Source organism: Abramis brama, assembly GCF_963993115.1.
Source record: "Abramis brama genome assembly, chromosome: 8".
In the NCBI taxonomy this organism is placed as follows: domain Eukaryota; kingdom Metazoa; phylum Chordata; class Actinopteri; order Cypriniformes; family Leuciscidae; genus Abramis; species Abramis brama.
In genome coordinates, this window is record NC_139970.1 from 27,807,945 (window position 1) to 27,821,061 (window position 13,117).

General features: G+C 37.5%; 1 protein-coding gene across 1 annotated transcript; it reads left to right on the top strand.

Moving 5' to 3' along the window:
* Positions 1-550: 550 nt before the first annotated feature.
* arglu1a (arginine and glutamate rich 1a) lies at positions 551-11,652 on the top strand. Its single transcript, XM_084123104.1, has 5 exons — positions 551-667; positions 761-1,053; positions 2,640-2,865; positions 5,959-6,042; positions 10,467-11,652. The coding sequence occupies exons 2-5, from the start codon at positions 764-766 to the stop codon at positions 10,629-10,631; spliced, it is 765 nt and encodes a 254-aa protein (XP_083979230.1). The 5' UTR covers positions 551-667; positions 761-763; the 3' UTR covers positions 10,632-11,652.
* The last annotated feature ends 1,465 nt before the right edge of the window (positions 11,653-13,117 follow it).

A 13,117-nucleotide genomic window follows, 5' to 3' on the forward strand; every position in this document is an offset into this window, starting at 1 on the left:
CACATGAAAAGAAAATAGGAAAAAATACTAGGCTAAATCGTGCGCACGATTTACAATTTTGTTCCCTTGATTTGCTATATCGTGTGCACGATTTATAAATCGAGGGAACAAATTCGTAAAATGTCCGCACGATTTAGTGAGGGAACCATAGATAGACTGTAAAAGGGGGGAACGAATATTATTGCATATTAATGTGCGGGGCTCCGCAATTTCTGTTACAGAATGTATAATAATACAGTATAATACTGTGGACGGTTACCATTTTTTTCCTGTATTCATAGCACACAACCTGTATGACCTTTGGATTTACTAAGATATGTAGACAACCTCAACTGTATTGTAGGATGTATTGTGCAGTACTAAAATACTGCTGCACTGCAGTATGCAGTGTTTGAAACTGCTACTTTGCAGTCACTGACAGCGTTTTGTGTGAAGATACCTCAGATTAGCTTGGTGCTTCCGTAGACGGTAGACGCCCCAGACTCGTCGTGTGTTCCTCCTCATTCGGTATCAGCCCGGAGATATCCGAAAAGACCCGAACTAAGCTGATGCATTCTGGGAAAAGGAAGACTGAGGCGGTCGCCATATTGTTTGATTCCGCAGATTCACTGGAGCAGAAAGCAACGAACATCCTTTTTAAACGAGCTTATAATAAACAATTATACAGGTAACCGTAATATAATATTACACGAGGTCGTTGTAGATGTTACTGCATTCATAAGACCGTATTTAGTAGTGTCAGTCGGATTTATTCGTGCAGAATATGGGTCGCTCCCGGAGCCGCAGCTCGTCCCGGTCCAAACACTCTAAACACAGCCGCAGACGGAGCCGCTCCAAATCCAAATCCAAATCCAACAAGAAAAGGAGCAGATCGAAGGATTTGAAGAGGAGCAGACGGTCCCGCTCGAGATCCGGCAGCAGGAGGGACAGGGGTGGCTCACCACCTGACCGAACCGACATGTTCGGCCGGACACTGAGCAAGAGAAGCAACGACGAGAAACAGAGGAGAGAAGAGGACGAGAGGAGAGCAGAGATAGAAAGGCAGAGGAAGATGTAAGATGACTATTATTGTATATATAAATATATATACGTGTGGTGTGTGTGTGTCTACTGTCTAGACGTGGCCTTACTCACTTAAGCATGTATGAAGTGTCACTTGGTTGGGCAGCACTATCACTTCAGTTCAGTTGTTTCATGTTTCAAGTAGCAACTCTTTGTTGTTTAATATTTATAAGAACCTAATATACTGATCTAGTGTGCAAAAAAAGGTGACGTTTCATGTTACCTATCTGTATTCACTGAACTTTCATCACTCCATGGACTCTCATAGGCAGCTGTCACACATCAGGTCATCTCATCACTGAAATCTGCTGCCTGTGTAAGCTGATATGCTTTTGTAACTATCACAGATTGTTGACATCTCTCTTTTGTGATTGGAGACCACCAGTATAATGTTAAGAGGTTTGTGGAAGGGAAGGAAGGGGGAATGTAGTGAAAGAACAGGAAGAGAAGTGCTGCAGCCCCAGGCCTGATCTTCACCCAGAGTGCATTGTAACCACATTCAGGGTGTTTTAAACTCAAAGAGAGGCCCTGGATCGAGTTTCATGACACTGAAATCAAATCAAAAGATGGCTGCTGTTGTTTAATTTTTGTTTTGGCTTTGGGCAATGTAATGGTCACTTGGTTCAGTATTGTGTCTGTGTTTTTGTGTTTCTTCTTAAGGCCATGTGTGACAGCTTGCTCTCCTCTAATGGTTTAGTCATGCTTAAAGTGTAAATAAAGGTAAAACATGCTTTTGTAATCTTGGCCTTCCCTTTGAGGGGCATACTTTCCTTTATGGGTTTATGATGTCAGCGTGCACATCATGTTTAATTTCAGAATTATAGATGACAGGACAATATCATCTGCCTCTTCTGGGCTCAGCAATGCATTTTGTGAAATGAATTTCTTTGACATTTGGTTGTGAAATGTGCTTATCTTTTTTTAATTTGCCTGCTAGGTAAAGGTTATCAAAGCGGCTAACATAAATTACGTTTTAGTGAAATTACATTAATGATTTATAGTCTTGGTAGCATCAGTAAGATTTGGTTGAAAATTAATCAGTTTGTTTTGCTGTGTATAATTTTGCATGTTAAAAGTGTTCGTTTTTATGACTATCTTGGAGTTTCATTGTATAATTATAATTGTATAATTGCTAATTTTCTTTGAAAAGAAATCAATTGTTAAAATAAAAATGTATGTTAGATATGTGTGAAAATATTTATATATATATATATATATATATATAAATATGTATATATAAAATATATATATATATTCCAAAAAACTAAATACAATTGCAAAATTAAAAGTTTTTCACATTAACCCTTTTCTGCAAAAATAATTAAATAAAAATATTACATTTTAAAGTAAATATTAATTAAAAAATATTGTAATGTATTATTTTAAATATAAATATTATATTTTTGAACTTGTCTATTTTGCATTAAAAAAAATTCAATGGGGGCCAGTCAAATGTTGTCAGGACAAGGGACTACTGGCCCAACTTGGACCTCTTCTTGTATGAGTTGTTCTTCACTCTACATGTATAATTTAAGGGTCTGCCATGTTTGATCCTCTCTTTCTTGTTTCCTCCACAGCCGTCAGCAGGAGATCGAGGAGCGTCTGATTGAGGAGGAGACGGCGAGGCGTGTGGAGGAGCTTGTGGCGCGGCGGGTGGAGGAGGAGCTTGAGAAGCGACGTGACGAGATCGAGCATGAGGTCTTGCGGAGGGTGGAGGAGGCCAAACGCATCATGGAGGCACAGCTTTTGCAGGAGCTAGAGAGGCAGAGGCAGGCGGAACTGAACGCCCAGAAAACCAGAGAGGTAACGCTCGGTCGTTCGGAACACAGCGGAGAGCAGCCGCAAACCGCACACCCTCAGCCGTGGCACAACCTGACACTCGTTTTCCCCCGAGACAGAGCAGGAGATGCAGGGTAGCTGATGGAAGTAAGCTCCATTGATTGGGTGGGGAATGAAATAAATTACAGAATGCAACATTTTCAAGGTGTGATTTGATGCTTGGAGAAGTTCAGTCAAGTTGCTAGGGAACACTAATATTTAAGGTCTCGTTTACTCTGTTGATAGACAAGCTCTGTGCTTTTTCTGTAATGCTTTAACACTAGAACTACCGGAATTTCATAACTACTAGAACGACCACGTTCATACTTTGACGTTCATATGGCCGTACTGAACGTCATTTTCGTCATGTCATATCTATTGTACATGTTAACCTTCTCTTTTCCAATGAAGCTTTTAATTCCTGTCGTCATAGCCCTTAAAACAAGCACAAAAGAAAGATTCCCCCGACAGGTGCTGTCTCTATTTGAGGAACGTTTTGCGTCAAAATAATATTTTTTTCACCGCACTCACCACGTGAATAGACATGCACAAAAGTTAGGAAACGTACAGCCCTGTTTGTAAATAAGTTCAATAATCAATACAAAATCTAAAAATAAATGGATCTACAATGATAGGTAATAATAAACAGGACACAAAATTTTAATTCAAATGAATGTGAAAATGTATACAAACAGGCTAAGAAAAAAAATGAACATTAGCTAAACAAGAAAACGAACTGCTTTAGAATGATTCGTTTCAGTGAACAAAAAATATTAACAAACAAAATCAGGTTAACTGCCCATTTGAACGGCGCAAACACCCCGCATCATTGACGCTTACGCACATTCCACACAGGTAAACACAGCCTTTCGTGTGCAGCTCCCACACACTTTGTGACATTTGGCACATGTCTCCTTGGTTTTATTTTGTTTGCAGTTCCTCCAGTTGTATGGCTTTTGATTCCATGTGGTCGGAGCGAAGTTCGCTCGCCAGTCGTGTGATGAAGTCCCTCCGCGAAACTTGCAATGTAGCGGACTTATGATATTTATAATGCGTGCGGTCAAAATGACCGTTATGGTCATTCTAGGTAGAAATAGTCAGAACTGTTGTGTGTTTTGTGATTTTAATAAAAGAACAGAGTCAGAATAAAATATACACATATTTAGGAAAAGTCAGAGTCCTACAGCCACATTTATTTTATTTTAACGAAGTTATTACACTGTAAAATTTAAAAACGGTCAAAATGACCGCCTTGGGAGTTCTAGTGTTAATGTGATTTTAATGAATCTCACACACCTCTAGTGCACTCTCAGGGGTTTCAAGTGAACGTTTTGCCACGGCTGTAAGGGACCAATATAATGTTTCCCATGTGTTCTCTCCCCTTTTATTTTACTCTCTTTATTCCATGTCTTTTATCATTTTACTGTCCCCAATGTATGAAACTGTTTGTCTTCAATAAAACGCTTTTCTTAAAAAGGTCACTCGGCATTCAAACCTGGCCTTTTTTGTTTTTTCCAAACTTTTTTTTTTGTTTTTTTTGATAGCTTACCATAATACACTTTACTACCGTAATGTGGTTTTTGGATGTTACAAACACACAAGACCACACTTAAACTAGTTAATTTGCTAAATCCATAGCTTGTAATTCCACCCATACCATAAAGGAGGGTTACTGTGCTCTAATTGTAAAGATGCAACGAGTTATGAAAAAGAAACTAATTCCATTCCACAAGCACACACAAAATTCAGCGGCTCAGCACTAATAGGGTTAGATATGTGCCCTCCTTCTGTACGTTTTAGATTTGTCCCCATCATTTGTAGCCCTGGTACTGAACCATTAAATGAATCTGTATTGTTCTACATTTAGCGTTTGCACATGATTTGGTCTTCATTTGCACCATCAATCACAAAACGCTCCACCCCTCTCTTTATTGCTCATTCATTTCTGTCGTCTGTGTTTTAAATGTATTAATTACAGATTTTTTTTTTTCTAACTTCATTTTTCCTTTGACTCTTCCGTTTTGACGTCATTAAAAGTGCAGTGTTTTAAATGTACTTCTGTGTCCTCACAATTTGCTTTTCCTCAGGAGTGCTGGCGTGCGGGTACACACAGACACACACACACTTCTACATCCACACTCAACGTTACTGTGCCATTGAGCTTAGACGCAAACACATCACTGTTTTTGTTTTCAAACAAACACATCTAACGAATGATCCCACCTTTGTGTTTTTGCAGTCTTTAACATCCTTTAACGTTAATAGCCTGACGTCCCCACACGGTAATGTTGTATGATTACCATAATTCATTTTCTTGGACTGTGCTATATACTGCATGTGGTGTTGCTGTGTAAGAGCACTAGCTCGTGCTAGTAGCTCAGAAATTTTTAAAGGGGAGGTGCTGCGCTGTCCAGGACGGGACACACGGGACCAGGCAGTAAATACTCACCCCTTTAATCAGCAGTTGTGTAGGTACAGTACACAGTCAAAGGAGAAAGGCGTAGGTATACAAGCATTGGTGAGCCACTACTATTCACTCTCTCCTTTATTTAAGTTAATCTTTCTTTGTCTCTCTCATTTTCTTTTGAAACTTCTTGCTTATGGTTGCTGATAAAAAAAAAAAAAATAGAGAGAGAACGAACTGATTGATTTTTTTATTTTTTATTTTTTTCATCTGCAAACGAATGAGATTCTTCGTTAGTTGTCGATGTGTTATCTTTTACATACCTGTTCTGTATGGATCCTAATGAATGCGTAAATGGATGTTTGGATGTGTATATATATATATATATATATTTAAACGTGGCGGGGATTAAAGGTGTGCCTGAATACATTCGTGGGTGGGTTTTTTTTGCTTATTGTTGCATACATAGAGGTTAGCTTCAGACATTTGATGCTGCAGTTCGGAATGTGAAATGTGGAGAGCGTGTGTAAGTACATGAAAGATTGTGCGAGTGTCGCTGGCTGGTACCTGTTTGTGCGAGTGTAGACGTGTTTGAGTGTGCAACTGGGTTTATGGGGACCTATTTCAGTGGATTTGTCTGCCTGCCCTAACATGTCACCGTGTCACCCCTTTAGGAGGAAGAAAAATCCAAACGAGCGGAGCTGGAGAGAATTTTGGAAGAAAACAACCGAAAGATTGCTGATGCTCAAGCTAAGCTGGTACTTATTTATTTGCTTTATTTTGACAACAAAACATATGACTCATTCTAGAAGATGAGAAACAAAAGCCAAACACAGCAAAACAAAAATGAATGTACTCCTAAACATAAAAGAAAAATATGTACATGAAACAAAAATATTTAAATGTAATAGTTAATTAGTATAAATCGACATGCTCTCTCAGAATTGGTTGTCCACACAAAAAGTATTTTCATTATTTATGTAAATATAAAATATAGCAATTTCTATAGAAATTTTGAAAAATATATTTATTTATTTTCTTCAGTTTTATGAATAACGTTAATATGCAATACCGCCACCTACTATGTTGAAGTGTCAAACAGATGGTTTGACAGGTGTTGAAATATTTTCAATGTTATTTAGTGTGGTATTCATGATATCATTTTTTTATATCAGGATTACCGCCAGTAACGATGCATATATACACCTCTACCCGGAAATATCAGGAAATGTTGATATGCAGGCCTGAAAATCAAATAATTCTTGGAAATTTCTTTAGGGAATAATAATATTCTCTTAAATATTCAATTTGTTTTAAATAGATCTTTGTGAGTGCAGTTTCTATGAAATTGTTCAAAATCCTTATCCAATTATAGCTCTAATCTGGAATGGTGATGGAAATTCATTGATCAAAATTGGTGGGAACGCTGATATGAGTTCACAAGCCAGTGGATTCATATTGAAGATTATGTCCACTGATAATTAAAAGCTCTTGAAGAAGCTTTTATTTCTCATTTTTGATAAAACATTTGTGGTGATACTTCGGTTTTTGTGTTTATACATTTCAAAGTCATTACAATCATAGGCTTTTGTGTGTCCGTAAAGTAGCTCTCCCTCAAAATGGACAGAAAATGTTTTTGCTTTAAGTCATTGTGAACACTGGAGTGTTTTTTTGCACTTGCACTTGCACTTGCATAGTGGTACCTGTCCTCTCTGAAATGTTTCAAAATGGATGCTTGGCAGTGCCAACTAGAGCTGCACGATTCTGGCTAAAATGAGAATCACCATTTTTTTGCTTGGAATAAAGATCACGATTCTCTCACGATTCTGAAAAGCTTTATTATTTTAATGATCTACAAATCCTGAACATTAGGTTACCAAACAAGATACAAAAAGTAAACAAAAAGAATGTAATATTTAAATAAATAAAAAATGACAATTAAACATTGACAACATTCAAAGGTTTTATGCCAGGCTAGACCTATTAAAGATTCTTAGCAAGAAACACTATCAACATTTTTGGGTATGGTGTTGCGTTGAATAGCGTTGCTTTTACAGACGTTTGTTCCGTCTGGCCGCTGGTACTTTGTGATTGAGCAGTTTTGTTTTTAACCATCTCATACTGTAGTTTAAGATAAGTGTTTAATTGAGATAAGTTTATAATAACTTTGCTTTTCATTTATTACTTAAAGCTCAGTTGGAAGTTTTTCGATAGCTACTACATTAAAAACTACTAGCCTAACTGATAAATTTCACACATTATTTAAAACAAGTGAACAGTCAGAAATAAAATAAGAACAAATACACAAATTACAAGCAGAGATGAATACTAAATAACAAAGTTTACAAAGTCTAACAGTAGGCTATATTCAGGTACAGAAATTAATAATTAAGCCTAAATGTAAAATAACACTATTTGTCACTGTATAAATTAAATATAGTTTAATCTTTGTTAAAGCTGTATTTATTGTTTTATTTATATCAATGACACAGAAAACAGTGTGTGTATATATATATATATATATATATATATATAATATTAAGTGTGTGCTGTCACTTTGAGACCGACTGCACGGACCGAAAAAAACTGACAAATATCCGTTTCTTTCTCAGCTGTTCACATATGACATAAACGAGAGAATACTTGTCGAGATGGTCATTTAGACCGGTATTTTGACAATTTTGTGTTTGTGTCCGTTCAAGGGCAAGGAAACGCGAAAGAGGAATCAATTCTGCATTCGAGCGCTGTCTGTGAAACGCGCCTCTCTCTCTCTCTCTCTGCGCTTCGAGTGTGTGTGGCTGTGCGCACAGATAACGCGCGAGTCCCGGGTTTCGGCTCTTCTTCCGCGATTAAAATTGTTTGAATGTGTAAATTGGCAAGTCAATACACGTCCAAATTATGAACTTTCACTCTATGATGGTTAAATTTAGCAGTTAATCCGCGAATCACATGTGTGCCGAACCGAATCTTGTGCGATCCGTTCCACCCCTAGCGCGTTATCTCGTTGAATATCATTGGCAGAATCGTAGAAATGCAGGATTAAGATCGCGTGGGGGGTTGAATCGAGATCGCGATCTTTTAACGATTAATCGTGCAGCTCTAGTGCCAACCATGCCCCCATTTTTTAAATCTATATTAGGGGTGTAACGGTACGTGTATTCGTACCGGACCGTTTCGGTACAGGGCTTTCGGTTCGGTGCACGTGTGTACCGAATGACCGAATGCAATATTTTGTGTGCGGAACATAGGTACATTTTCGTGTTTCCACACGAACATATTAAGTGGCGGAAGTCTCCGCGTTCAGCGCAAATCCCGCCCTGCAGCTGATTCTAAAGTTTTACCAGAGCCCGTCTACGGAGAGCCTGCCCACTCCCTATTAAGCCCTATTGTACCGAATTTTGGTTGTAGTTCCACCAGAGTTCCACTGGGGGCGCTCGCCATGAGTGCAGAATGAATGGGAGTCAATGGGGCTAGACGGCTAAATTTGTCTCTTTCACCCGATTGCCGTTGAGAAATCTCAGATCTGATTGTAGATTTTGCAAGTTCAACATGGGTTTTAGGTCGAAAGTTGAATGAACGAGTACTTATGTCGTTTTGATTTCTTACAGGTTGAGTTGTTGTTGCCCATAACACGCTAGCATTCTGCTAATGACGTCAGCATTCTGACGTCATTGACATTTTGAAAGACTTTTTAAAGCAAATAAGTGACTCTAAAAAATCTAACACCCAGCAATGTGTAATTTCTTTGCATCTCCTTTCGAATACAACATTCAAATTACTAAACAAAAAATTATATCCTGAGAAAAGTGGATTTTTATTGGTATAGCTCCATTGACCTCCATTCATTCTGCACTCGTCCTGTGAGCGCCCTCATATGGAATCAGAGTGGAACTGCAACCAGTTCAGAAGCCGGAAGTGTAGTGAGAGTGAAACTTCTCGCCATATTAGACATTCTCTGGTTTTACATTCTCTGGTTTTACCCGTCGTCACTGTAACCTAAACCAATGAAATCGACTGCAGGGCGAAAAAAAGCTTTTCCGCTCCGTGTGCGCCGCCGCACTCTCCGTTCCGTGTGTGTGTGTGTGTGTGTGTGTGTGTGTGTGTGTGTGTGTGTGTGTGTGTCGGCGCGCTGCGCTCTCTGCTCAATGTTCAATGTTCGTTCGACTCCGTGTTTGCGCTGCGCGTTCTGCTCTGTCGTTAACGGCCCAAACACTCCAATCATGTACCGATCACGCACTGGAAAAGCAAAGTCCGCTCAAATAAGGTGAAATTTCTCAGTAGTAGACTTATGTTTGCTGAGCTGGTATATGCTGGCAACAATGGTAAAATGACCTGCTCTGATCACGTGCTCTGGTAATAATAGATTTGTAGGACTATATTTTATTTTGATAATTAGTAAAAAAAAAAAAAAGAAAAAAAATCTTAAATTGATTATGTTGATTGATTATTGAAAAATAATAATACATTAATATATGTATGTTTAATATTATTTTAATATAGGGCTATTTTCTGTTCCTTTTTTCCCCCTGTGTTTCATTTAATTAGGTGATTCTAAGTTTAATTATTGATGATAACAAGCTTGGAGGAATTGCAATTAATTACAGTAAATTGTGCAATTAATTAGTTTATTTTTTTTAATCGATTCCCAGCCTTAATTTTTAAATATGAGCAGGCCTACAAGCTGGGATTGGTAATGCTGCACTGTAATCATAGTTATTTATTTAAATTTTTTCATTAAATTTATTATGTGATATTGGTTTGAGACTGAGCATTTTATTTAGTGGAGAACTTTGCAGCAGTATTTTATTTCTTATTCTTTTTTTAAATTTATATATATTTTATTATATTTTATTAAAAAGTGTTTAAAAAAGTGTAAACAAATTGTTAAAAAAGTTTATAGTAATAAACAACCTGCAGTTTAATGTTTGCATTTATTTCCCTTACTGTACCGAAAATAAACCGAACCGTGACTTTAAAACCGAGGTACGTACCGAACCGTGATTTTTGCGTACCGTTACACCCCTAATCTATATGGTTGGATCAAATACAGTGAACATTGTTTTTTCATTAATGCTTGTTAATTAAGGTACATTTTCATGTATTAGTTTATCAAATGACCTAAAATGAACCTATTTATGCCTTGGCTGATTGAAAAAGTCACTTTTGCTCGTGTTTGTTTTAGGCTGAGGATCAGCTACGTATAGTAGAAGAACAAAGAAAGATCCACGAGGAACGCATGAAGTTACAGCAGGAGAGGCAGAAACAACAGAAAGAGGAACAGAGGATGATATTGGGGAAGGGCAAGTCCCGACCTCGCCTCTCTTTCACTCTCAAAGCTACAGAGTGACTTCTCTTCTCTTCTCTTCTCTTCTCTTCTCTTCTCTTCTCTTCTCTTCTCTTCTCTTCTCTTCTCTTCTGATGAGTGCTTCATGTTGAAGTGAATCGGAGTCTCAAAGAGAGGTCTGCCCTGTGCGCTCTGCCCACATAAATTGGTCTTCATAAACCCAGGGAAGGAAAAAAAAATTGGAATCCTCACGCTTCATAACTGGACTTGCAGCACCACCACAGACTTACAGATCAGCTTGCCATCTTTGCTTCTTCTTTTTTTTTTTTCAGTGTGTTGTAGTGATATTTGACATTATTATGCTGGATGCACCTTTAGAATTTTTTTTCCCTTTTCAATGGCAAGCAAATAAGAATGAATAAGTGTAAATATTTGTGTATATGAGTGTGCGTGGTTGGTTGGTCAATATATGTCAGTGGTTTGGGAGCTTGAATGGTACAACCCCAGTTTAACTACTGTACTTTCAAAGCATCAGCATACACAAAAATGTTTTTTTTTTTTTAAATGTGAGTTGGCAGACTTTTTGTTTTATGCTTATTAGTGAACGTATGTGTGGGAGTGTGAGAGTATTTTGTATTTTTTAGACTGCAGACTGAACACCTCAAAGCATATAGTTCCTTAAATGCTGCTTAATACATAATCCCATAATCACCTGAAATGAGCTGCGTTTATAGCATTGTAACCTAGATCATATTTGTCCTTTTTGATACACTTTACTCAAATCGCTCATTTTGAATCGTAGAACATATGTGTGACCAGAACTTTAGCATTCACAATACAAACATTTCAGTGAAAAAAAAACGGTTACAGTGTTACAAAGTCTTGTAATGTCTAGTGCTCTGTTGGTACCTTAAGGAAATCGGGAATCACAGGTAAGACTAGTTAGGGTGTGTATGCGAGCGAGTTTGTGTGTGTGTGTGTATGAGTGTGTTTGCTTGAGGGTGTTCTTGTATTGTGGTAAATTACCCTTTTCCTTGTGAACTGGGACATTTAGTGTGTTGACCAATAAATCCCATGAACACAACATTGGCTGAATCATATCTCTTGTGCTCTCCGCAAACCACAAAATAGTTTGTTTAGACCCTTAATGTTCTTTTCTGGGAATTTGCTGCACTCTTGTTTAATTTTTACCCATTATTTTAATTCTGCATATATTGTGCAACACGCCAGACATTTTATTGAATGGACAATTACAGTCAAATCTAAACTGGAAAAAGAAAAAGTACTGCCGTTTTGTAGATTTAGTTACTATAAAATTCAAAGTCATGCAGATTGTCAAGATTCCAATTGAACGTTAAATTAATATTATAATTGTCCTATAAAACATTTGCAGCACCATAATCCCAAGAAACAGCCCTCATTAAAAGGTATAGTAAGGTCATTTCAAGAAAAGGGTAAACTGGTTACCATTATAACTGCCTTTAATTAAGATGAAAAACTGGCAGGTTGTGAACTCTTCAAGGACAAGTAAGCATAAATTATTTGTTATTTTATTTTAAATTTGAAAGTTAGTAATGAACAGTTTTAATTGTATGTTACAATGCTTTTGTACAGTAAGCAAATGATAACTGAAAACGTGTTTATAGAAATATCTGCATGTATATATCTTTATAATGAACACTTTGTAGTGTCATGATCTTTTTTAAGCCACAGTTACATCCCAACAATTAAAAAAAAAAAAATGTTTAAATTTAGTTTATGATAGTTTTAGCACAATGTTATTTAATAAACCTTTTTTTTTGTAGCAGAATTTTAAATCTCAAGGAATGTATTTTTAAAATCACCTTTTCTAGCCCTTTATCGTGTTGTTGTGAACTTTCCTTCGTACGAGTTAAAGACAGAAGTGAGACAATCTGCATTTCAGTTTATTTCTGATTCCTCTTATCATAGATAGACATCGAGGTTACTTCTGGTCGCTGCCTACGGTTCTCAGGTGGCCTGTGTAAGACTTAATGGGAATGTTGGCAAACTCTTCTGTCACAGACGTGTGGTTTTTTGACGAGCCCGCATGATACAGTCTCGCGTGTATTAGTCACTGTCAGCTTTAACAATGCAGCGCTGATGAACTACTGATGTAACGCCGAAACTGTGCTCGTAAATCCTGCTCGGCCCTGCGCGCGCTGAACTCCACAATTCCTTTATTGTTATACATAGTGAATAGTGTTAACCACAAAACAGAAGTTATAACAGCTATTATGATCTGCTCAGAAGCGATGCGTAAAGTTTGACCAAAACTGGAGAAATGCGCATACTTGACTGTTGCTGTGTGTAAGGAGGCCAGCAGCAGGTGTGTGTTCTCGTCAGTGAAGCTACTTTGTTTGATCACGCTAGGCTCCGTGAGATTATTCGCGTGCAACTGAATAAACATCGATCTGACCCTGTGATTTCAAAGAGCTGAGAAGTTGCTCAGAGTTTATCTTTAAGGTGTGAAGCGTTGTTTGTTTTTAATTTACGGAGTGTCAAGACACTTTGGGAACGTTTAGGTTGAG

Coding starts and splice junctions, on each gene's coding strand:
- arglu1a (XM_084123104.1), top strand. CDS start 764: ATGGGTCGCTCCCGGAGCCGCAGCTCGTCCCGGTCCAAACACTCTAAA. Junction 1,054..2,639: donor ATAGAAAGGCAGAGGAAGAT/GTAAGATGACTA, acceptor TTTCCTCCACAG/CCGTCAGCAGGAGATCGAGG. Junction 6,043..10,466: donor CTGATGCTCAAGCTAAGCTG/GTACTTATTTAT, acceptor TGTTTGTTTTAG/GCTGAGGATCAGCTACGTAT.